The sequence below is a fragment of the Pteronotus mesoamericanus genome, unplaced genomic scaffold (genome assembly GCF_021234165.1).
Source record: "Pteronotus mesoamericanus isolate MK-2021 breed Mesoamerican mustached bat unplaced genomic scaffold, CSHL_Meso_final contig_2, whole genome shotgun sequence".
NCBI lineage: Eukaryota > Metazoa > Chordata > Mammalia > Chiroptera > Mormoopidae > Pteronotus > Pteronotus mesoamericanus.
In genome coordinates this window covers 23,370,060-23,393,614 of record NW_026555084.1, presented here as the reverse complement: position 1 = coordinate 23,393,614, position 23,555 = coordinate 23,370,060, and the positions used below count along the sequence as shown (strand labels likewise).

The window sequence follows — 23,555 nt, the reverse complement described above, 5'->3', positions numbered from 1 at the left end:
GTTTGTTGTCCTTAAAATATTTGTGGAGCCCTGGCTGGTATGGCTCAGTGGATTGAGTGCCAGCCTGCAAACTGAAAGATCGCCTGTTAAATTGCTTATCAGGGCACATGTCTGGGCCTTGGGCCAGATCCCCAGTTGGGGGCATGTGAGAGGCAACTGATTGGTGTTTCTCTTGCACATCAATGTTTCTCTCCCTCTGTTTCTCCCTCCTTTCTTCTCTCTAAAAACAAATAAAATCTTTAAAAATAATTTTTTTAATTTATTTTAGACAGGAAGAGAGGGAGAGAAACATCACTGTGTGGTTGCCTCTCATGTGCCCTGACTGGGAATCAAATTGGCCACCCTTTGGTTCGCAGGCCAGTGCTCAATCCACTGAGCCACGCCAGCCAGGGCTAAAAATAATTTTTTTTTAAATATTTGTGAAGGTCCTAAGACCTAAAATGAATATGCCTCCTCCCAGGGAGTTTTAACCTTCGCTTGTAACAGTAACTGGCACTGGGGACACTACCATTTCAGGACAACTTCATACTTAGTTCACCACCTTGGATGTTCTGGACCTCCCAGGTTGATGAGACTTTCTTCCTCCTATCCACAGAAGAGTCAGCCCTAGACACAGTGTCTTTGTTCTCTTCCATCTCCTCTTGATTTGCATGGTGGGAAGTGAGGGTTACTTTTGGTTTACCCTTACCCTGAGCATATAGTCTAGCCCTTAAGGGTCTTGGTTTAGAGTGGGTAGGATTTTCTATTCATTTTTCCACATCTACTTCTGTGCCTCTTGCTCCATAAAGCCTCTAAGGAGTCAACTCAAAGAAGCCTAACAGGCAAAAGCCCTCAGCACAAAGACTGCTTCATTGTTTAGAAGTTGCATTTTGCTCTCTGAATTCCCTCTTTACTTTACTATCAACACTTTATTGCTTTTAAGGATTTCTTGTAAAATATTTCAGTTTTCAATACAAAGACTGGTTCAAATAAGCTAGCCAACCATTATTGTTGGTAAAATGTCCTGATTTATTTAAGTTTTAAGAAATTAAAACAATTTCAAGAGAATAGATACACTGTCTTCTGGCCAAAAAAACTTATTATAAAAATATCAATACTAATCAAGTTGCAGAATTTAGTAAAATCCTTATCAGACTATTATGGACAAAATGATTCTAAAGTTCATATGAATAATAAATATGCAAGTAAAGGTGGGGAAGGGAGTTGTTCTACTGTATATTAAAACATACTCTAGTAACTTTATTTCAGTTATTGTAGTTTTCAACTCCAGAAGTTCTATTTGGTTTATTTTTTATAATTTTTCTCTATTGATACTCTTTTTTGATGAAACATCATTCATATGGTTTCCTTTAGCTCTTTGAGCATATTTAAAATACCTGATTTAAAATCTTTGTCTTTCTTTCCTGTGTATAAGCCATACCTTCTCATTTTTTTTTTTTTTTTTTGCATGCCTCAAAATTTTTATTGAAAACTAAACATTTTGTATATTATGTTGTGGCAGCTCTGGAAACCAGATTCTTCCCTCTCCCCAGGGTTGTTCTCCTTGTTGTAGTTGTTTGGTGACTTTTCTAAACTAATTTTGTAAAACTTCACAATCTTTTTTGTGTTTGGACAATGAAGTCTCTGTTCATTTTGATCTGCCTTGTGATCCCCTGGTTATTTAAGAGATTTCCTTAAATACCTGTAAACCGAAAACAAAACTCTTCCAGTCTTTGCAGATGGACCTTTGTGTGTGTTGAGGCATACCTTCAACACTCAGGTAGGTTACAGCTCTTTCTTAGCTTTTACTTTATGTGCAGAACATGAAGGTCAGCCAGAGATGAGATTGTAGGGTCTTCCCAGGTCTTTTCCCAAAGCATTTGTTTTCCTTCCAGGCTTTTCACTTTATTTGTTGTTTGTCCGAACTGTTATTTCTTGCCCTGGGCAGCCTTGGCTATTACTTCATTTGGCTTTATGGGTTTTTTTTGTTTTTTTATTAATTGATTATACTATTACAGTCTCATTTTTTTTCTCCCCTTTATTCCCTTCCACTCTGCATGCCCCTCCACCCAGCACTCCCCCACCCCCGCTTTAGTTCATGTCCATGGGTTGTACATGTAAGTTCTTTGGCATTTCCATTTCCTATACTATTCTTAACCTCCCCCTGTCTATTTTGTACCTACTTTTTATTCTGCTTATTCCGTGTACCACCCCCTCCCCTTTCTTCCCCCTCCCCATCCCCTCTGATCTCCCATTTCTGTGATTCTGTTCCTGTTCTAGTTGTTTGCTTAGTTTGTTTTTGTTTTTAGGTTCAGTTGTTGATAGTTGTGAGTTTGTTCCTAGTTTTTGGTCTTCTTTTTCTTAGATTAGTCCCTTTAACATTTCATGTAATAAGGGCTTGGTGATGATGAACTCCTTTAACTTTACCTTACCTGGGAAGCACTTTATCTTCCCTTCCATTCTAAATGATAGTGTTGCTGGATAGTATAATCTTAGATGGATGTAGGTCCTTGTCTTTCATGACTTTGAATACTTTTTTCCAGCCCTCCCTTGCCTGCAAGGTTTCTTTTGAGAAATCAGCTGATAGTCTTATGGGAACTCCTTTGTAGGCTACTGTCTCCTTTTCTCTTGCTGCTTTTAAGATTCTCTCTTTATCTTTAATGCTGGCTAATGTAATTATAATGTGCCTTGGTGTGTGCTTCCTTGGGTCGAACTTCTTTGGGACTCTGAGCTTCCTGGATCTCCTAGAAGTCTAGTTCCTTCGCCAGATTGAGGAAGTTCTCCCTCTTTTTTTTTTTTTTTTTTCAGATAAGTTTTCAATATCTTGCTTTTCCTCTTCTTCTGGCACCCCTATGATTCAGGTGTTGGGATGTTTAAAGTTGTCCCAAAGGCTCCTAAGCCTCTCATATTTCTGAATTCTTGTTTTTTCATTCTGTTCTGGTTAAATGTTTATCTCTTCCTTCTGCTCCCAATTGTTGATTTGAGTCCTGGTTTCCTTCCCGTTACTGTTGGTTCCCTGGTATTTTTCTTTATTTCATTTTATGTAACCTTAACTTTTTCCTCCATTTTGCAACCATGCTCAACCAATTCAGTGAACATCCTGATGACCAGTATTTTGAATTGTGCATCTGATAGGTTGGCTCTCTGTTCATCACTTAGTTCTATTTTTGGAGCTTTGATCTGTTCTTTCATTTGGGCCGTATTTCTTTGTCTTGCCACACTTGTTATGTTGGGACGGGCAGAGTCTTAGGTATTTGCCAGGGCGGGGCAACCCAGGTCACTGAGTTGTGATGCTGTGTGTGGGGGAGGGGTCCCAGAGGAAACAATGCTACTTGCTCAGCTCTCGGCAGGCTTTCAATCACTTCCCCGGCTACTCACAAGCAAATTGGGCCATTCTGGTGCTGATTCCAAGGTGTGTGGGTTTGTGTATGTTCTAGGACCCCCGTGGATCTCTCCAGCGAACTCTCCTGTGAGGCTGGGAGTTGCTTCTGCTGCCACAACCCCCACAGGATTTTACCTTTAGAGGCTTTGAGGCTTTCTTTTCCTGTACTGGAACCCTGAATAGCATGGTCTGTCTTGCTCCCCAGCTGTCCCTCACGGTTTATCCACATACGAATGTGGGACCGCCTGGTCCACCAGTCACCACCTTGCCCACCTGGTCCTCTAGCCGTTGCCTCGCCGTGCGTCCTCTCCACCCCTCCTACCGGTCTGGATGAATGTTTCTTCTTTAGCTCTTGGTTGTCAGACTTTCATACAGTTCGATTTTCTGGCATTTCTGGTTATTTTTTGTTTTTAAATTTGTTGTCCTTTTTTTGGTTGTGTAAGGAGGCAAAATATATCTACCTACACCTCCATCTTGGCCGGAAGTCTGGCTTTCTGTTTTGAATATATGCCAATCACTTTACGATTTTACCCTTTAAAATTGTAAAGCTTACAGTGTTTGAACTACATACTCAACTTTTTTAAAATAGCATATACAAAAAAGGGGAAACACTATAAAGAGTGTGGTCCAAGAACGATCAAGAACAGGTCATAGAAGAAAATTAAAAACCCAGTACATTACCTTATTTTAGAATACCTTAGGTTCAGTAATTGTGTCTGTCAACATTCTGAAAGTAAATGGTCCTTTCCCCTCTGACTTTCACTTGAGTGGCCAACAGTTGTTCCTTCCCTTAGCTGTCTAATGTGTAAAATTAGTAGTGTCCAGGTTCCCGTTCATTCTTTTTTGCTTCAGTTATGATTTGTTTCCCAAATATTGCATGGCAAAGTAATTTCATTTACTTAGACTTCATAGACTCTTTTGCTGGGATCTTAAGCAGATCCACAGGTTGGTTAGTGACATGCTAACAGGTTTTAAAGCTGACCCGGGGCTTGGTCATGTACATGGATTGGGCCCTTTTTACTAAGCACTGTTTGTATTTTGTTACTGGTTGACATCAAATGAGGAGGAGGGAGTCCCTTGGGATTCCCAGACTATAGAAGTTGCTGAAGCAGATATTCCATTGTTTTATGCAAACTTCTGCTCATACCATGCATGGAAAACACTTTTCTTAAAAAAACTTTTTTGCACCCTAGCTGGTGGTATGGCTCAGTGGATTGAGTGCTGGCCTGCAAACCAAAGAGTCCCTGGTTCGATTCCCAGTGTAGGGCACATGCCTGGGTTGCAAGCCAGGTCCCCAGTAGGGGCATCTGAGATGCAACCACACATTGATGTTTCTCTCCCTCTTTCTCCCTCCCTTCCCCTCTCAATAAATAAATAAATAAATAAGCAAGCAAGCAAGCAAACTTTTTTTTTTTTTTTGCATTTATATATAGATCTACTTTAATCACCTGAAAGCATATTTTAAAACAAAAGTATTTCTAAATGGACATGTCTCACAGAGTTGCTGCTTAACTATTCAATTCTATTTGAATATTATCTTATACTCTATTAAGCATGATTTTTGCTGTTTTTCATTGAGATATAAGTCACTTGTTAATATTTTGGTTTTCTGAAAGCTAGGATTTAATGGGTACAAGTTGGGATAAGATACATGTTGGGAAAATAATGATGAAAGTCTGTTATAAATTGGGGTGTCTTTGAACATGGTTTAAAGATTGATTCATACAAAGAATAAACAAAGTTCCATCCTGTTACAAAGCAGCATTGGCCTCTTGCTTTTCATAATACTTGAGGTGGATCTAAAATGTAATTCATGTAAAGATGAGCATGCAAAAATATTTGGTAGCCTGATGTAAGAATGAGTAATTTTCTTTAAAGGAACTGATTGCTTTTAAGTCAAAACTTGTTATCAAAATAAAGGGTTTATTTAATTCAAGGTTAATGATAAATAAAAATATCAAAGTCATCCATTGTCTGTTTTCTGTCTTGTCTGCTTTCACAGTGGCTCAAGTTTCTAACCCAAATCATGTTTTCTTTCTATCCACAACCTTAGCACATAAATAAACCTTAGAGTATGTACACACACACTCTCTCTCTCTCTCTCTCTCTCTAACTAGGGCAGATGTTCTCAGTAATTTATAGTTTGAGAATCTCTTGTCTAAAAACATCAATGCTATTGTTAGTATTCAATATTTGAGAAAATACAGATGTGTCAGGATAGGCCCTCCTACCCCCAGCTTAGAGACTAAATTCATATTACATAATAAAAATCAGTGGCAGGGAGGCAGAGACAAATGTATTTGAAAAAATAAATTAAAATAAAATTTAAAAAAAATATTACAAAAAATGAATTTTTACTTAGGTTTCCTAAAGATAAATGTATAAAAATGAATTAAAAGGTTAGGCAACACTCATCTGGTCAAGTCTCTCCCTGAACCTTAACCTAAGGGGAAAAAAAAAAACTGTTTCTAGTAGAAGATTTTATTAGTGTTTTACCTGATTTTGATAACTTTGGAATAAGAAGGCCTGATGAGAATGGGCTTCTTTTTTCTTTTTTGTTTTTTCTTTTTTGTTTTTTCTCTCTATATTCAGATAGGTTTTCCTCCTTTGGCACAAGTCACAACACTGATTGGATTTATGTACAAGTGACTCTTTTTTTATATAAACCCATTTTTAAAATGTAGAATTCCAAATTTAACATTTGAACTTTTAATTTGCAATTATGTCAGATTAGATCAAGTTATCACCTACAGGCATGCCTCAGAAATAGTGAATGTTTGGCTCCAGACCACAATAAAAGCAAGTCTTGAAATAGAGCCATTGGTAATCCTTTTGCTGGTTGGGGGCTTGCCTTCAATTTGTAAAAATAGCAACATCCATGAAGCTTAATAGAATGAGGCATGCATGTATTGAGTGTAAGGAACCAACTAGACCTACCATTTTAGATACTGCTTTTACTCACATAAAAAAAAGATGGAGGTGATAAAGAGATGGCTGTTGTACAACGAGGTTGGATGCCTGAAATTCATTGTACAATGGAGGTATCCAAACATGAACCCACAAATAAGGCAAATAAAACAACCTTTGAACCACACGGGTTGAGGCAAAATCTATGTATAAGTATAGTTGGCCCTCCACATACACAGATTTCCAGCGGTGGAATTGACTCTTGAACAACAACTTTGAACCGCACTGGCCAGTTGAACTGCAGTAAATTGAAAAAAATCAGTGTGTAAGTTTTAACTTGTACTGTTCAAATCTGTGTTATTCAAGGGAAAACTATCAACTGTAGAGTAGACTATGAAGTCCGAGAGATCTAGCCACTGTATCTTGGAACTGAGGAACTAAAAGGTTATTAAAAATTTGTTAGTTTTTACTTTCAATCTCTGAGTTTTCTAATACATTTTTTTATGTATTTGTTTTTCATAAAGTCACTTGATAACTTAAGTCTTCCAGACTGTGCTTGTTTTATAAAGCAAGGGACAGTTAATATTTTTTAAAATTGGATGGTGTGAAGACTCCATTTAAGCAATTGATTACCTTCACTGACTATTTGATGAATCTAAGTTCTGGGCTATTTCATAAACATTAAAATCATTAGAGGAAAAATGAAGCTTTCCAATTGCTTGATTTGTCATGTGCATTAATGTATCATGGGCATCTAATGCCTATCTCTGGTGCCTGGTGATAATAAATGCTAAGAAAAAATGACTGACTAAATTAACTGTGTTGTTTTTCTTTTAAGGTTAAAAACGACAACTAACTCCAACCATGAAAGATCCAAGTCGCAGCAGTACTAGCCCAAGCATCATCAATGAAGATGTGATTATTAATGGTCATTCTCATGAAGATGACAATCCATTTGCAGAGTACATGTGGATGGAAAATGAAGAGGAATTTAACAGACAAGTTAGTTTTGAGTACAAACATGTTGGTTTGCGGGGGGAGGGGTTGTACCCCATGACAGCCTTCAAATAATGTAACTGTACTTGTTCCATAAATGTTTTTTATCTGGTCCCTTATATATGAAATATGTAGATTTATGTGCCACCACTCCTGTTTTATCTGGGTGCTGATTACTATTAGGTTAGTGAGCTTTTTTCAGGGTTCCACCCCAGAGATTCTAATTCAGGTAGACTAAGGCATAGCCTGGGAAACTTGTTTTTTAAAAGCTCCCACATGGTTCCAGTGAGCAATTAGGTTTGGAAACCACTGCCTTGCAACAACCGTATTGCTCTATTGCAGTGAAAGTCAAGAGAATAGGATTCAGGAGCAGACACTCATAGGAACTAGGGTTAGAGAACTCTCCTGCATTGATAAATATCATCTTTTGTTCCTATATTTCTGGCATCTGTTCCCATCTTTTGTCACTTCCTCCCTGATTCTGACTTTGGTAATAATTAGCCAGTTTGATTTTGCCATATCTGATGATGGATATTGAAGAGTAAAACAACATAGTCTTGTCCTGTTGGTGTGGCTCAGTTGGAGCATTCTCCCATAGACCAAAAGGTTGCTGGGTTTGATTCCTGGTCAGGGCACATACCTAGGTTGCAGGTTTGGTCCCCAGTTGGGGTGCGTGTGGGAGGCAGTTGATCAATGTTTCTTTCACATCGATGTTTCCCTCCTCCCTACTTTTCTCTCTGGAATCAATAAATAAATTAATACACACACATACACATACTTTTTTTTTTTTTTTTTTTTTAATTAAAAAAACAAAAAAACATTACAGTCTTGCACTGACTGGTGTGGTTCAGTGGGTTGAGTGCTGTCCTGCAAACCGAAAGATTGCTGGTTAGATTCCCTGTCAGGGCACATGCCTGGGTTGTGGTCTGGTTGGGGGTGTGCAAGAGGCAACTGATTAAACTGATCAATGTTTCTCTCCCTCTTTTTCTCCCTCTCTAAAAATAAATAAATAAAATTGAAAACAACAAAACAAAATAATGTAGTCTTATTTCAGTGAGAATTAGTTGGCATTTTGATTGTTTGTTCTTAACTACCCATGCTGTGACACTGCCGTCTAAAGATTTTTTTCAGTCATTTTGGGTAGGTTTAGGGTTTATATAGTTGTAAAGTATATTAGGTAATTCTGACATGCATTCCTCAATGGGAACACTCCTTTATTTATTACTTCTTCCCTCCACCTTCAGTGGGAAAAAGTATGTTCTGCTGAGATAAGTAAAGACATAAGCAAAACCCTAAACAGATCTTCCCAGTTATTATGATAAACATTTTTCTCCCTTAATGCAGAAGAGGAAATAGGATATTGTGCTTTTAATAGTTCAAGATATTTCAAGCTGCTCCTAGTGATGTCTTGCCAAGTATGCTATAAATTATCCTTTATTATAAATCATCCTTTATTTATTATAAATCCAGATAGAAGAGGAGTTATGGGAAGAAGAATTTATCGAACGCTGTTTCCAAGAAATGCTGGAAGAGGAAGAAGAACATGAGTGGTTTATTCCAGCTCGAGATCTTCCACAAACTATGGACCAAATCCAAGACCAATTTAATGATCTTGTTATCAGTGATGGCACTTCTCTGGAAGACCTTGTGGTAAAAAGTTATTTTTCATCTTTTTAAAGCCTAGCTCATCTTTTCCATAAGTGGAAAAGTCAGCAACCATCTGTTTAAGAAGAGTTCTACATCTCTTCCCCTTCTGAAGTTGTACTGCTCTTTACTATGGAAGCAGAGGCCGCTCAGTCTCACTTATGACATGGAGTGACTTCTGGCAACACTCTGGAGTTAGTCTGAGACTACTAACAGACTTCTTGCCACTGCTTTTAGTTTTGTTAACTGTTGCTTTAGGATATATAAATATCAATATATCTTAAATATATTAATCCAAAAGAAGTATACAGTGTGTCCATGTGACCTGCCTATATAAAAGTACCTTGATGGAAAGGTTTTGCTCTTTAATTTTGTCTTAAATGTTTGGTGAAATTCACAAATTTTTATCTGAAAGTTAAAATTTTGGAGATTTTTTTTTCCCCTGAATTCAGGAACTCCAGGATTTTCACTTGAGTTCACCCTATCTCCTTTTGGAACTGTGATTTAATAAGAATATCTATTAAGCTCTTGGCAGAAAAGAAGCCTGTTTGCATCTTTAGTTCTCAGTGTCTCATTGCTGATGCTATATTTGTAGTAAAAAGTATTTTAAGGAATTGTCATATCTAGGCATCAGTACTAGAGTAGAACCTTAAAGTCAGAATGTTAACCTTTCTGTCTATATTGATAATCTCTTTGCTTCTACAAAGTCTCTGAAATATACCCCTATACTCCGAAGTATTTCTTGCAACTGTCTTCAGTTCACTGTGCAGTGACTTCCTAACCTGCCTGTGCATCATAATTACCTATGAAGCATTTTTAAAAAATAAATTAAAAAAAAAAGTTCCTCAACTACATCCCAGAACCGCAGAATCAATCATCTAGGCGTGTTTCTTTTTAAAAAGCACTCCTAGAAGATACTGCCAGCCTACCCTGTTAGGCACTTGGAAACCATTCTTCTAAAGGGCTATATAGAGGACACCGAAACTTAAATTGTGATAGAGCCTTTGTTGCAGCAGATAACCCAATTGAGGAAATGTGTGATCTGAATAGTTTGCTGGGATATGCTTGCTTATGGCTACCTTAGTCACTTGACAGATAATCCTGGTTGCTCTGATGAGTAAGCCTTTTGCTGGGTATAATGTGTAACTTTAATTGGAACCAGTGGAAATCCATTGTCTAGAAACTGGTTTGTTCAACTTGACCTATTTGAGGTTACTTTTGCCAAAAGATTGCACATTCATGAATACTGCTTTTTTATTTGAACCTCACACTTTTATATGTATTTCCCCTGAGAGAAGGAAGAATATGTCTGTGCAAGAAAATGGTTGTATATAAATTACGAAACTAAGATTAAATTATTGCTCCAGCATGTTGTTTAATGTGCTTTGATCTTGAAGCAAGTGACACAGGGGGCTCAGAATCCGTCTAAAAGCCTTCCAGTATGCCTACATGTTAGGCCCTGGAATCCATCCTGGTTTCTTTTCGTCTTTTTCAACTTGCATTCCAAGATGTGGTAGAGGAAAATTTCTAGTTATTCCCTATATGCTGAAACATCTGCCTAAGAAAGTAGAGATTCAGAGATACAGAATAATGTGGTACAAGTCTCTAAGGCTCTCTGAGGCGTTGGCCCATTTTTCCCCTAACTGATTAAAAAATGGAGTCCCAGAGAGAGTGACTTTGCCAAGCCTACATAGGAAGTTAGTTAGGGGCATAGCAGGGGTTCCAGTTTAGGTCTTCTGACTCCCCAGGTAGTTTTCCTATTACATACCATGCTTCCTGTGGGAATTAGAATACAGCAATTGTAGAAAGACAACTCCACATTTTCAGTGAAGATCATAAAGTAAAATTAATCTATAAACAATTCCCCGATCACTTTAATCATCATTTCAACACTTGATTTAATATTTTTACAAAGTATGAAACTATTTAAAGAAAGTCAAATATTAAAGGAACAGAATTCCTTGTTCTGTAACACTTTTTTAGTTTATGTGACGTTAGTAGGTTTCTAGTTACACTTACGCAAATTTAATTTCAATTCCTACTTTCCCTTAGAAAGTTGTTAAAACTTAATACAATGCATATACCTTACATCTGGTTCTGGCCTTCCCAGCCATAGATTTTTTGGGGTTAAGTTTATTGATCTCAGTTCTTGATTTTGTCTGGTATTTTTTGGAAGATACTGTGCATGTAGATCTGTGTTGAATGCTTCTGAGTATATGAAGGCATCTGTTAATGAACTTGCTTTTTTATGTACTTATTTTCCAGGTCAAGAGCAATCTGAATCCAAATGCAAAGGAGTTTGTTCCTGGGGTGAAGTACTAAAATATTTGAGTAGACGGGGCCCTCTTTTGGTGGATGTAGCACAATTTCCACACTGTGAAGGCAGTATTAGAAGACTTAATTGTAAAAGCTCTCTTGTCACTGTGTTACACTTATGCATTGCCAAAGTTTTGTTAGTCTTGCATGCTTAATAAAAGTGCTGAGACTGTTATTAAGTAAAAAGCTGTCAAACATTTACTGAAAAATAGAATTGGCCCCATGGCTTGATGTGAAGACAGCGAGGAAAGAAGCACCAGTCAAGTTGTGACAAAGCACCAGATTAAATGACCTTTAACTTAGTGAATTGTCCTTTTTTGAGGCTAAACTGGTCCCTTAGGGTTAACTAACACTTGTTACTGTCTATATGTTTTTTAAGTGAGTAAATTTAAATTAAGTTCTAGTTGCTAAGCAAATTTCTCAGTTTGGACTTAAATTTGTATTTGTCCCCATCAAAAAGAATCTTCTGAGGAAGGCTTGTTAATTTAAAATAATCCATTGTAGACACATCTGTCTTTGGTTACTGAGGTAATGATCAGATTAGAACTAGTATTGGCACTTATGGTATGTTATCATGTAAGAAATATATCTGAGGAAGTATGTGATTTGAGAGCTGCATCTCCTGCAGTTCTCATTGTAGCTATGCCTTTGTGAAGTCTGACATTTAACCAACCCTTAATCCAAGTGAACAAAGAAATTGTAACGTATGATTTGAGTGGTGCTTTTCCTTGCTTTGTTAACCATCACTACAGTAGTCTGCAGCACAACTTTTCTTTTAACTAAGCTAGAACAGTTTTGGCTTCTTAAACTTCATATTTGGGTAGGTTAAGCTGCCATACGTGTTCAGTGTGAATAGTGTTTAAGTTGAAAATATTGTAAAAAAATTATATTTTTTCAAAAATATTTAAAAAAATAAATAATAGTAGAACTAAGTTGGTGGTTGTGTTTCTTGGTATTGAATGCAGACTTTCCAGTGGTGACACTTATTTAATTGTGGACTCAGTCCCTCAGGACAACCCTGCTGGCAAGATTTTCTGAGAGAACAGATTGTTAGATCCTATTATGCCAAGGTATCTTGCTATGTAAGTATCTGTCTGAAATAAAAGAGTAAAATAAAGCCCATAGCCCGTGCTTCTGCAGTCCATGCTGATCTCCTCAGGCTACAATGTCGGGGCATTTGTAGGGTACCCATGTTAAGAAACTTCAGCTGACTCAGCTATAACCTTCATTGGCTGTTTCCCTTCACAAACCATTACTGGACTAATTGGACAGATTTGCTATTTTGATTCACATAGACCTTCCCTTTTTTCCCCTCACAAACTTATTTATGTTTATGGCAGTTTTTTAAAATTTATTTATTTTTAGAAGAGAAGGGAGGGAGAAAGAGATGGAGAGAAATGTCAATGTGTGGTTGCCTCTGGCATGGCCCCACCCCTGGGGACCCTGCCTGCAATCCAGGCATGTCCCCTGACTAGAAATTGAACTGGCGACCCCCTGGTTCTCAGGCTGGCAGTCAAACCATGAGCCACCAGCCAGGGCTGCTTATGGCAAACCTTAATTTAGGATAGTCTGTCAATCAACTAGCAATTTCCTGGTTTTACATACAATTCTTCCTCATGGCCCTACTCAGTTGTTAATAATATCATCTGTGCTTTTCCTGAGCTTGTTGGGCTCAAGATTAAGAAAGCCATGCAATCTTCCTGGCTGGTATGACCCAGTGGATTGAGTGACAACCTGCCAACCAAAGGGCTGCCAGTTCGATTCCCAGTCAAGGCGCATGCCTGGGTTGCGAGCTTGGTCCCCAGTAGGGAACGCACAAGAGGCAACCACACATTGATGTTTCCCTCTCCCCTTCCCTTCTCTCTAAAAAACAAAACTACTTTTTTAAATTAAAAAAAAAAGACGACATGCAATCAGCTCTGGCTCACATTCTCCTTGAGGGTCCTTGGATGTGAGCATCTGTGCCCAGTGGTTTGTAATAGCTACTGTTACAAACTAATAATCAGGTAGGTTTTTAAAGAAACTCTGAAGCAGAGATGATCCTGGTTGGTTCTCATTCTTTTTGGAGAAATAATATAACCAATCCTTTCTGTTCTCTAAGAGCTCAGTACTGGAGGGGTCACTGCAGGCTGCCAAATACCTGAGGCATACCAATCCTTTCTTTCTTAGCTCACGCATATTTCTACATCCTGCCAAATTATCACAGTGCAGTATACTTGGAGATTATAAACTTAGACATGGTAACCTAATGATTAAGAGCAAAGACTAGTCCTGGCTGGTGTGGCTCAGTGGATTGAATGCCAGCCTGTGAATTGAAATGTCACCAGTTTGATTCTCAGTCAGGGCATTTGCCTGGGTTGCGGGCTGGGTCCCCATTCACGGGGCATGCAAGAGGCAGTTGATCAAACCAATCAATGTTTTTCTCTTGCACAGAGTATCTGTCTAAAATAGATACTCTTTCCCTTCCCTCTCTTTCTCTCCCCCTTTCTCTAAACATAAATAAATTAAATCTTTAAAAGGTGGTGGGGAGCAAACACTAGCCAGACTTCAGGTGAATCCAGTGATAAGGGGCAACTCACTCAACCTTTCTGTGATAGTTTCTGGGTCTTTAAAATGGTAGTAAAAGCAGTATTTATCTCAGGATTGTTACGATTAGTTAATATACATGAAGCACTTAAGACCGTCTCTATCACGTGGAAGTTCTATTTAAATTATTGTTAATACTGTTAAGTAATCATCTAGGCTAAGCTCTCATTGTGTTGGAACTTTTCTTAGGGAACATGCACATTAAAACTACTTTGATGTTTAATTAGAGAGCCAGGCATCTGCATTACAGGTAGAGATGGAAAGTTTTAGAGCATCACTACTTCATTTTGAAGTCCTTGGGACAAATGATCACCCCAGGGTAACTAAGTCATCCTGTTTTTATTTTATGACCATTATTGAAACAAGGTGTATGAGAGGATTTTTCCAGTTCTTGTGCCATATATCATTATATCTTCACCTTTTCCATGTCATAAAGTATTTGTTTAGCATACTAGAGTTCAGAGATGAGGCTGGCTTCTGGTGGCTGGAGTTCATGTCACTTGGCCTCCAGTTGACCCAGCTTCTGCCCCGATACCCAGAAGACTGAAGGGATCAGTATTTCAGCATACTTGTAACATCTTAGAAACCAGTTGGGAAGTTCCGCTCTCACTATAAAATGGTTAAGTAATTCCACTTTAAATCCATATATTGACTTTTTACCCAGTTTACCTTCCCCTTGAAGATACCCAAATAGGTCACAAAATGAAGACTGAGTAGTTTGGTTTTTCTTTGGTTAAAGCAGAAGAATGATTTTTTTTTCAACCCTCTGACAAAAGCCATAGACTAATACATCCTACCTTACCTGAGAGTAATTCTTCAAACTTTGGTGCAGACAGGCTCAGTTTCTCTATTTTCTGGAATATTTTCTGGAACTGGGAGCTGGTCTTTTGACCTTGAAAATCCTTTGAAGACTGGGCAGATAGGAATGTATTTCAGAAAGGCAATCCTTTTTACCATGTTCATTCCAATGGGGAAGTCATAGCTCTTGAGACTGGTAGACATCTCACTGTTGGCATGGGCCCCAGCTTTCCACTGTATCAGACCTCGTTCTTCTGGGCTCCCTGAAAAAGGACAGTGGGGTCACTGACCAGGGCCAGCCGCTGTCAGCCACCTCCCTTTCCCATCTAGTCCTGAAACTTCTGGAACTGGGTGTCTTGATTCTCAAGCATCTCTGGTTCTAAAAAGGGTTGAATCCATGATTTTGCAGCTCCTCACTTGGCCAGAGCTCTAGGGAACCCTAAAGGATACAGGTTATAATTGGTGTTAATTGTGTATCTGCAGTGTGCCAGGTTTTGTGCTAACTGCTTTAATTTTATTATCTTCAAAAGATGCCTGAAGGATATGTAAAAGCACTATTGTACAAAATTTTATGAAGAAACTGGCAGAAAGTTTAAGTAATTGTCATCCTGCATCTTGAATATGGGGCTAATGTGTGCTGGGCTGTTGGGACCAAAAAGTACCCAGACTCTGCTGTGGGGGCAGGTTGGTGTGTATTGAAACACTATAATTGGTATTGATACGATTTTGTATTTGGAAAATAAACTCTTGTTTCTATAATGCAACCTCAAAGTCAAGCTAAGTAAAATCTTTGGCAGTGGTGGTAGGGTTTGTTTTTTTTTTTAACAACTAGAGAAATTTGCCCTACAAAGTGGGAGAGGGGTGCATGAGCAGAGGTTTCCACAGGGGCAAGGTGATTGATGAAGACTATGGCACAGTATAAATCTGCTGGTAAGAGTGAGATTTCCATATACTGGCAGCCCAGCCTGATAACCCCATGAGTAGTGCAAATGGAATGTGCCCCAGAATCAGGAGAGGACACTGAGGGAGGACTGGGTCTTCAGGGAAGACTACTTGGAGGAGGGGTGCTCTTTGAACTGGACCTGGCTGCACAGGTGAGCAAAGTAGAAGGGGAAGAGCTGTAGGAGTGACATGACTGTTGCCTGATCACCACCACCACCGGGCCAAGACACACACGAGTTCCCCTCACCTGCCTGCTTATCCCTCCTTACCTCCACGTCCTTTCTCTGCTTCTTCAAGTCCCTTCCATTCTATGCCCCATCCAGTCTCCCAGGAAACCTTCCAGATGACTCCAGGCTAGTCCTATTGACCTTACTGCTCTAAATTGCTTTAAACTCGATTTTACTTCCTGTCTTGTGCTAGGAGTCCTCAAAAGAGACTTAAACACTCTTTTTTTTTTTTTTTTTTTTTTTTTTTTTTGGCACATCCCCTTTAGTGTTTAACCAAAGGCCAAGCTGATAAAGTCTTCAAGTGTTTGGTGAAATAAATTGTCTGTCCCTCTAGGGTTGGGTTATGGATGGGTAAAGAGAAAGAGCAAATGCAAAATGTTCCCATCCCACAAAAGAAAGCTAGTAAAGACTTCAGTTCTGAGCTAGCGAGACCTGGGTTGGAATCCAGGTTGTATGGCCTTAGGCAAGTGATTTCACCACTCCGAGCTTCAGCTTCCTCACCAGTGTATATTGAAGGACTCCTGAAGAGTATGTGGCATAATATATGATCCCCTGGCAAGGATGGTTGTTGATGGGCAGTTGAATTGAAAGATGGGAATGTGAGGAACTCCATGAAGCAGTCTGAGACTTAACATCTGGTGAGTTTAATCCAGTTACCCAAATCACAGAGAAGCCCCTCAGTTTATAGCTGTGCACCTGATGCCTTCCATCTCCCCAGATTCCCTAGCATTGAGGCTGCCAGTTTTCTCCCCAGCTCAGCTTCCTCTAAATGGGGAAAGTGGGTACCATGATCAGGTACCACCCATTGATCTAAGGGGGTAGGTGCTACCAAGAGCTCCCTCCTTATTTGACACTGTCTGAAATCTCTAGAAGTGCCAGGGAGCTCTGGCTCTTCCTTGCCCACACTCCAACCCACCAGCTGTACATAGTCAGACTGACTCCCTATCTTCAGAGAGAGGAAAAAGCAAGTGGGGTCTGCAGCCGTGTTCAAGCTGGCAAGTGGTAGGAGAGAGAGGGCCATCCTGCTACTTGCATTTCTAATCTCCCTGGAGTGATGCTGTCTTACTCCCGTCTCCACGGAGCTTTTCTACTTCAGCAATGCCTGTGGAATAGACCAAAGGCTAATGGGTCCCCCTGAAACCCTTCAGCAGAGGTCATATGGTTAAATGTCTGGGCTTTGCAAAATCAGAAATCTGCAAAAGTTGTGAGCTTTGGTAAGTCACTTGATAGTTTCTGCTTCACAGGATAGTTTTTGAGGATGAGACATCTAGCTCCATGCCTGACCCAGAGATGATGTTTGATAAATGTTAGCAGTGCTTGCTCCTAGTTCAGGCACCTGGTGACACTTAGTTTTTATATATTTGCTGGGCACATAAATGTGGTCTAGGAGGGTTCTTCTGGAACCCCCACTAAGTATCCACAATCCCTGCAAAAAGCCCTAACAGCAAAGAGAAAAGTTAGGGATCTTCCTACAAGCCACCATTGCAGGCTGCTGGAATATTTGGAGTGGGTTTTGTGAATAAACTGGTGCTGCATTTCTATCTGTCCTAATAAAGCAAAAGCTCCCAAAGGATAACCCTCACCCTGGTGGCTATCAAGAAATGAAGAGATAAGAGCCCTGGAATTACTCTCCTAGCCCTGCCCTCTTTAAGACCTGTGAGGCATGTCTGTGCCTCTGGCCAGTGATCTCTCCGTCCAGCCAGTGGGCACTTCAGCCCATCTGTTCCTGCGTCTCCCTGCCTGCACAACTTATATCGCATTGCACCTGGTCACAGCTCCAGCTTGGGGGCCATCTGTTGGTGTGCAAATGAACCCAGCCTAGTTCTGTTTTCCTCCCAGGGCTGATCCATACCTGGTACTGTGTTGTCCAGTATGAAAGCAAGGCACCCACCAACAAACATCTCCGTGGTCAGTAGCACAGTCAGAATCTGGTCCACTTCAACAATGCCTGTGGAATAGGCCAAGGGCTAATGTGTGTCGTGGCCCCATCTGGAGAACAGACCTCGGGGACTTTCTGTCTACTTGTGCAGCCTGCTGACTTCCTTGAGTAGGCTGGGGTTGGAACCATACGAACCCCGACCTTCAAACCTGTCTGCACCTCTGCCTCTCCCACCCTTGGATTCAAATCACGGTTTTGCTAGTTGCTACTAGTTGTCTTGGGACAAATCATTTAAGCCTCATTTTCCTCATCTGTGACATGAGGAAATAATAACAGTATCTATCTCATGGAGCTGTGGTGAAAATTAAATGAGCACATGTAAAGCTCAATACCTGTCCACAGAAAGTGTTTTAGTAAAGGACACCTGTTAATTAGCTCCTCAGCTGCTGATTAACATCCAGAGTCCAGTAGGATTTGTTGCTCTAGCTGCGTGGAGCCTTTGAGGGAGAGGGCTGTGCTCAGAGTCGGGCCCTCCACACCTCCCCTTCCCCCAGTGACATCCAGGCAGAGGCACCTGTGTTGATGGCGCCAGGGTTGGACTCCAGGTAATTTGGCAGTGTAAGACCGAAGAACATGGAAAATCCAAGCACAAAGAGGTTGCGGGAGGAGTTCATGTCCACAAACTGCAGGTTTGACAGCCCCACAGCGGTAATCATGCCTGAGGGTGCAGGAGAATCTCTGGAGGCGCTGTATGAACCTGGGTGCACTCCACCACTCCACCACTCCTCCAGCGCGCTGCCACCCGGGATCTACGCATGCGCAGCACTCACCGAAGAGGGTGCAGAACATACCACCCAGGATGGGGTCAGGGAGCGAAGCGAAGAGGGCCGTGAATTTGCCAATGGTGCCCAGGACCAGCATGATGCCTGCACCATACTGCACCACGCGCCGGCTGCCCACCTGCCAGGGAGTCAGAGGGCAGGGCTGTATACCCAAGAGGCAGGGCTATAGGACCCAGGGAGTGAGTTCTGGGGCTGAGCAGGGTGGGCGGGGCCTGTGAGAAGAGGTTGGCACTCATGGGCCAGGGCTTGATGTAGTTCAGGACCTTTCAAAGACTGCGTGGGGCTAGGCCAAGGTGGGGACTGGCTTGGGGAGAGGCCTGTGGCAAATGGAGTCGGGGTGGGGCCCTGGGCTGCTCTTGTCCAGGGAGGCACCTTGGTAATCCCCAGGACGCCAATGTTGGGGCTGGACGAGGTGGATCCGTTGCCTGTGCCGAACAGCCCTGCGATAATGCAGCAGATACCTTCAGTGAAGATGCCCCTGTAAGGAAACAGAGTGTAGGGGGATTTGGTCCAGGCTCTGCCCCATTACCCTGGCTGGGATGCTCGCCTGCTGGGAAAGCTGCAAGTATCTGTAGTAGACTTTCCACTACAGGCCAAAGGTAGGTGTGGGAGCCAGGAGCCCAGGTCTGAGCACTAGTCCCAGTACTCTGGGGCCTTCTCCCTTAGGTGATTCTAGGTTTCAATTCCCCCACCTGTAAAATGGGGATAATAAGGGTATCTGTCTCACAGAGTCATTTGGTAGATTGCATAAAAGAACTTGCATAGAGGGCAGGCACATGGATAGTTGTCAATGACTGCAGTGTCCCTTGGACTTCATTATCTCCTCGCCTACTCACAATACTCCAGGTAAGAGATGAGAACATCCATCCCCATAAGTAAGGAGGACGAGGTCTGGAGAGTATCAGTGACTTACCCAAGTCTACACCTTTGGGACTCGACCCTGTTCCTACATTTGCTTTCTGAGTGACCTCAGAGGGGATCAGATACTGGGGAGAGCGGATGGGCATACCTATTGATAGCATGTACTGGAGGGGGTGGTGCGCCAGCCAGGCGGGCACAAGCATAGTAATCTCCAATGGACTCGATGATACCCGCCAGCGTGGCACTGAACATTCCCAGGACAGCGGCCGCAGTCACTGTAGGCAGGCCCCACTGACCTGAGTTGAGGGGAGACAGGGGATGGATGCAGTATCCCTGGGTGGGTTAAGAGGTAGACTAGGTAGTTTGGGGGGTGGTGAGGGTAAAGGGATCACAAGCTGAGGTGGAAGCTGTACAGTTGTGGGAGCTTATGTGGGATCACTCAGAGTCACAAAGCTCTGCACAGTGAGGCTTTGTCTGAGTTAAACAGCACTCTGTCTGGTTGATGATAAAACGAGTGCTAGTTTTATCATCAACTGGATTGGGATCAGCAGGGGCCTTATAGATAGTCTGACTTGGAGGCAGAGGGGCCTAGGTGGGGTTGCTCACAGGGGTAGGGGATTCGGATCCAGGGCGCAATAGCCATGATGTTCCCCCGGGCGTCTGTCCGTGCCTGGAAGCCATAGGCTGTAGGGTCTGCCGGCAGCACATCTGTCAACGTCAGGATGTAGCAGAGCAGCCACACGGTCATAATGGCCAGCACAATCTGAAGTGGGGAAGGGTGAGGCGTACACTGAGGCCCCTAGAGGTCTTGTTCGAAGCTAACCAGCCTCCACCTTAGTCCTACCCTAGCTCCAACCCCAGCCTTTGCCCCAGCCCTAGATCCCAGCCCCCAATGCCTGCTCCAGTCCCTGTCCAGGACCTAAGCTCTGTTCTAGCTCTAGTTCCCCTGCTATTCTGGCCCTTGTTCCCTAATTTGGCCTTGGACACAAGTCCAGCCCCTGCCCTAGTCCCAGCCCCAGCTGCCTGTCAATTCCTCACAGGAAACATCTTGAAGATCTGGATGCGGAAGAGAGTGAGGCCCTTGCCCCAGCGGTAGACAGGCAGCAGGAAGGTGAGGTTGCGCAGGTACTGGGAGAAGAGGACGATCAGGAGAATGGAGCTGGGGGCAGAGGCACAAGGAAGAGATGGCTTATCGGCCAGGCTGGGGACAGGAGACAGGACTAAGGGGGAAGAAAATGGAGGGGGTGACGGGGCTGGGGCTGGGCAAGGATCGGTCCTGGTGTCCGCTCACCAAGCTGAGATGCCCCAGTGGGAACCAGCTCGGTCACCAGCGGCTTGGAAGACAGAGAGACCAATAAGGGAGACGGTGGGGGTGACCGTGAGAGGCCCAATGTAGCTGAGCAGGGCTCCAGGCAGCCCTGTCAGCCCGATCACCACTTCCACCATGCTGGACACCATGATTGCACCCTGAACCTGTAAGAGCAAAGATCAGCTAGAAGTTACTATGTAAAAACCATGACCTCTAAATTAAAAAAAAAGAAGAAGAAGAAGAAGAAGAAAAACCTGTGGGCTACCTCCTTTCATCTCCTAATTCAGCAGTAGCCCTCATTCCCATCTAGCCCCCTCCTCAGGTCCAGGTCCCTTCTACTCCACAATGGGAACCCACCTCTCGTATCCGTGGGTGCCAGATATGAGAGGTGTTCAGGGGCAGGCTCCAGTTACCATAGATCTCCTCTGGGGGCAGAGATAGGGACACACACATGTGAACAGGGAAGAGAGACACAGGGAGAGAAGATGCTGCCATGAATGCATCCTGATGTCTGGACTTGGGACAGTCACCTGGGCCTCCAGGCTTCTAGTCCCCCCACTCTCCAGCACAGACCCCAGAAATGTGCTCACCTTCTGGGGGGCATTTCCATCTCTCCAGGTTCAGGATGGCTTTGGCTGGGATCAGAAATGCAAAGGCACTGGCTTGGAACAGAGGCAGCCTGGAAGGAGAAGCACAGAACAGCAAAGGTGGGGCAGGTTGGGGGCAGGGACATACAGACAGGGGATGCGGAGAGAGAAGGACACAATAGAGAGGGGGGGACAGAAAGAATCACACAAAGGGACAGAGACAGAGGGACAGGGCAGGGGCATAGCAGAGGGAAGTGATCAAGGCCCCAGGCAGGACTCTATAACATTTTGGGAAACCGAGGAAGAAAACAAATGGAGCCCCTGGTCCACAACTGTCCCCTTTCCTTCTCAGCACCGGTTCCTGCACTGTGAGGGGCGCATGCAGAGAAGCGACAGCTTCGTTCTTGCATCCAAGCTCCACTCACAAGCTTCCCCCCTCCTCTCACCATGCAAACAGCCATGCTTTGGCCACCTGGGCTTCAGGTTGCGCACGGCGGGGTAGGGGGGAGGCGGGGCCCCCCCGGAAGGCAAACTATTGAAGAGGTCTGCACAGGCACTTAATGAGCAGGGCTTAATCAGCTTGGTGAGCAGGCACCAGGACTGATCCTTGCCCAGCTAAGGCACATTCCCTCAAAAAGACAGATTGCTAGTCTTTGAAGAGTGCCAGGTGCCAGGGTAGGATCCCAGCTGCCTGGCTCCAAGGCTGTGCCTGGGAGAAGAAGCAGCTGATGGGGGCAGATCCAACTTTTTTTGTCCCATGAGTCCCCTGAGAGAGACCACCTACTCGTGGTGTGTGTGTGTGTGTGTGTGTGTGTGTGTGTGTGTGGAAGTGGGGGGTGGGCAGCTCACCGAATGCCCAGTATGGTCTGGATGAGGGTGGTGATGCCCACGCAGGTGAAGATGGTACCAATGAGCTGGCTGACCACATGCTGGTCACGGCCCACACACAGCGCCTCAGCCAGGAGGAAGGGCACAGCGATGGTGCCGCTGAAGCACGTCAGGTAATGCTAGGGAGTGAGGGGGCGTGCATGAGGCCCACAGAGCTCAGAGGGAAACAGGGCCCCCGAACAGTCCCCAAGCCTGCCTCAGCGGGCCTGAAGCCACGCTGTCCTAGGCAACGTGCCCGCCCATGGACACTCCCGCAGGGGGTTCCCAGGGGGCTACTGCTTCCCTCTCTGGAAATTCCTGATCTGCCCTCAAGTTATTCCTGCATGTTCTGTGGAGCTGGCACCCCGCCTGGCAGGTTAATCCTCTCTTGGGCACCATAAGCCTCTTCCCCACCCCAGCTTGGTGATAGTCTCTGTTGCTGACCTTAGGTTTCTCTTCCTGTTACCCAAGATAACTCTGGTGGCCAGGGAAGGGCCTGGGCTTCTGGGGAGCGTGCAGTGAGAAGACCCGCTGGGGGAAGCCCACCTGGAAGCCCAGCAGGATGCACAGGTACCAGGGCGGCACATCCTCAATCTTGTACAACATGTCGAACTTGGGTTCTGTGGGCAGGGTCACTGGGGAGTCCCTCGTGGAAGTCCCTGCTAGGCCCAGGTCCTCATGCTGTGGACAGCAGAGAGCAGTCACTCAGGGTGGAGAGGTGGACACTGGTGAAGTCGATTCTGCCCCAGAATCAGCCAGGTGCCTGAGTGGCCTGTCAGCTCCTCAGAATGGGGTCTGAGCCTGGGGTCCTCACCTCCATCCTGGTTCACGCACCCAGTTGTCCCTGGGCCTGACTATACCTGGCACCCACCTCCCATGGCTTTGCGCAGGGCGAGTCCACTGTGCTGGCTCCTGGAGCCCGCAGGACCCAGGCATTCCAGCACAGGGACGGGCCCCTGAGCCAGAAGTCCTGGGGGGCATCGGGAAAGGCGGCCGAGAGGGCTGGAGACTGTCGGCAGGCCCTTTTGGGCCCAGTCTGGTCCCACCTCTGCCCTTTGGAGGTCCTTGGGATGCCACTGCTGAGGGGGTAGGCTGTGCCCCTACTGGCCCTCAAGCTGAAGTCTCCCTCACTCCCGCTGCCAGCCTCACCCCATCCCCCAGTCGCCAGGCCGAGGCGGGGGCAGTCATTCGATAAAATTTATCAGGGCCTTTGTCTCTGCCCTCCCAGGGTGAAGGCCTATGGAGTCCCTCCAACTCCCACCCCACCCTGCCCCTACCCAGCTCCCGCCCAGCTCCCAGCACCTGTGTCTGGCCCTCGGGTTCCTCCGGGACCCTCATCTTTGGGACACAAGTGTGAGCAGTTCCTGAGGAGAAAAGGGGATGGCTGTAGAAAGGCCAAGGAGGACTTTACTCCACACATCAGACATTGTTCA

At 43.7% G+C, this 23,555-nt stretch overlaps 2 protein-coding genes across 5 annotated transcripts in view; one reads left to right on the top strand and one right to left on the bottom strand.

Annotated features, from left to right (window-relative positions):
- PAIP2 (poly(A) binding protein interacting protein 2) overlaps positions 1 to 12,260 on the top strand; it is a 25,778-nt gene extending 13,518 nt beyond the window's left edge. The window contains exons 2-4 of the mRNA XM_054568373.1: positions 7,107 to 7,270; positions 8,735 to 8,914; positions 11,174 to 12,260. Of these exons, the coding sequence (XP_054424348.1) occupies positions 7,133 to 7,270; positions 8,735 to 8,914; positions 11,174 to 11,230 (375 nt within the window). The 5' untranslated portion in view covers positions 7,107 to 7,132 and the 3' untranslated portion in view covers positions 11,231 to 12,260. The remainder of the gene's footprint in view (positions 1 to 7,106; positions 7,271 to 8,734; positions 8,915 to 11,173) is intronic.
- SLC23A1 (solute carrier family 23 member 1) lies at positions 8,102 to 23,555 on the bottom strand. 4 transcript variants are annotated; one of them, XM_054568368.1, is made up of 15 exons: positions 23,425 to 23,555; positions 22,669 to 22,803; positions 22,105 to 22,262; positions 21,259 to 21,347; positions 21,026 to 21,093; positions 20,651 to 20,832; positions 20,398 to 20,518; positions 19,966 to 20,122; positions 19,508 to 19,655; positions 18,871 to 18,976; positions 18,487 to 18,616; positions 18,231 to 18,374; positions 17,630 to 17,725; positions 14,613 to 14,871; positions 8,102 to 8,131 (listed from the first exon to the last, which is right to left on the bottom strand). In XM_054568368.1, exons 1-14 carry the CDS (start codon positions 23,458 to 23,460, stop codon positions 14,627 to 14,629), a joined length of 1,815 nt encoding a protein of 604 aa, XP_054424343.1. In that variant the 5' UTR covers positions 23,461 to 23,555; the 3' UTR covers positions 8,102 to 8,131; positions 14,613 to 14,626. The 4 variants fall into 4 exon arrangements, with proteins under 4 accessions (XP_054424343.1, XP_054424345.1, XP_054424347.1 ...); XM_054568370.1 differs by lacking the exon at positions 8,102 to 8,131 and adding an exon at positions 10,623 to 10,684; XM_054568372.1 differs by lacking the exon at positions 8,102 to 8,131 and adding an exon at positions 13,509 to 14,419 and having other exon boundaries at positions 23,425 to 23,527.

What these genes read in the sequence shown, in the direction of transcription:
- SLC23A1 (XM_054568368.1), bottom strand. Translation starts at nt 23,460, where the DNA reads ATGAGGGTCCCGGAGGAACCCGAGGGCCAGACACAG. An exon ending in ATGGAAATGCCCCCCAGAAG is followed by an intron (nt 21,094 to 21,258) that starts GTGAGCACATTT and finishes CTCTGCCCCCAG; the next exon opens with AGGAGATCTATGGTAACTGG. An exon ending in CACTGGGGCATCTCAGCTTG is followed by an intron (nt 20,519 to 20,650) that starts GTGAGCGGACAC and finishes CTCTGCCCCCAG; the next exon opens with CTCCATTCTCCTGATCGTCC.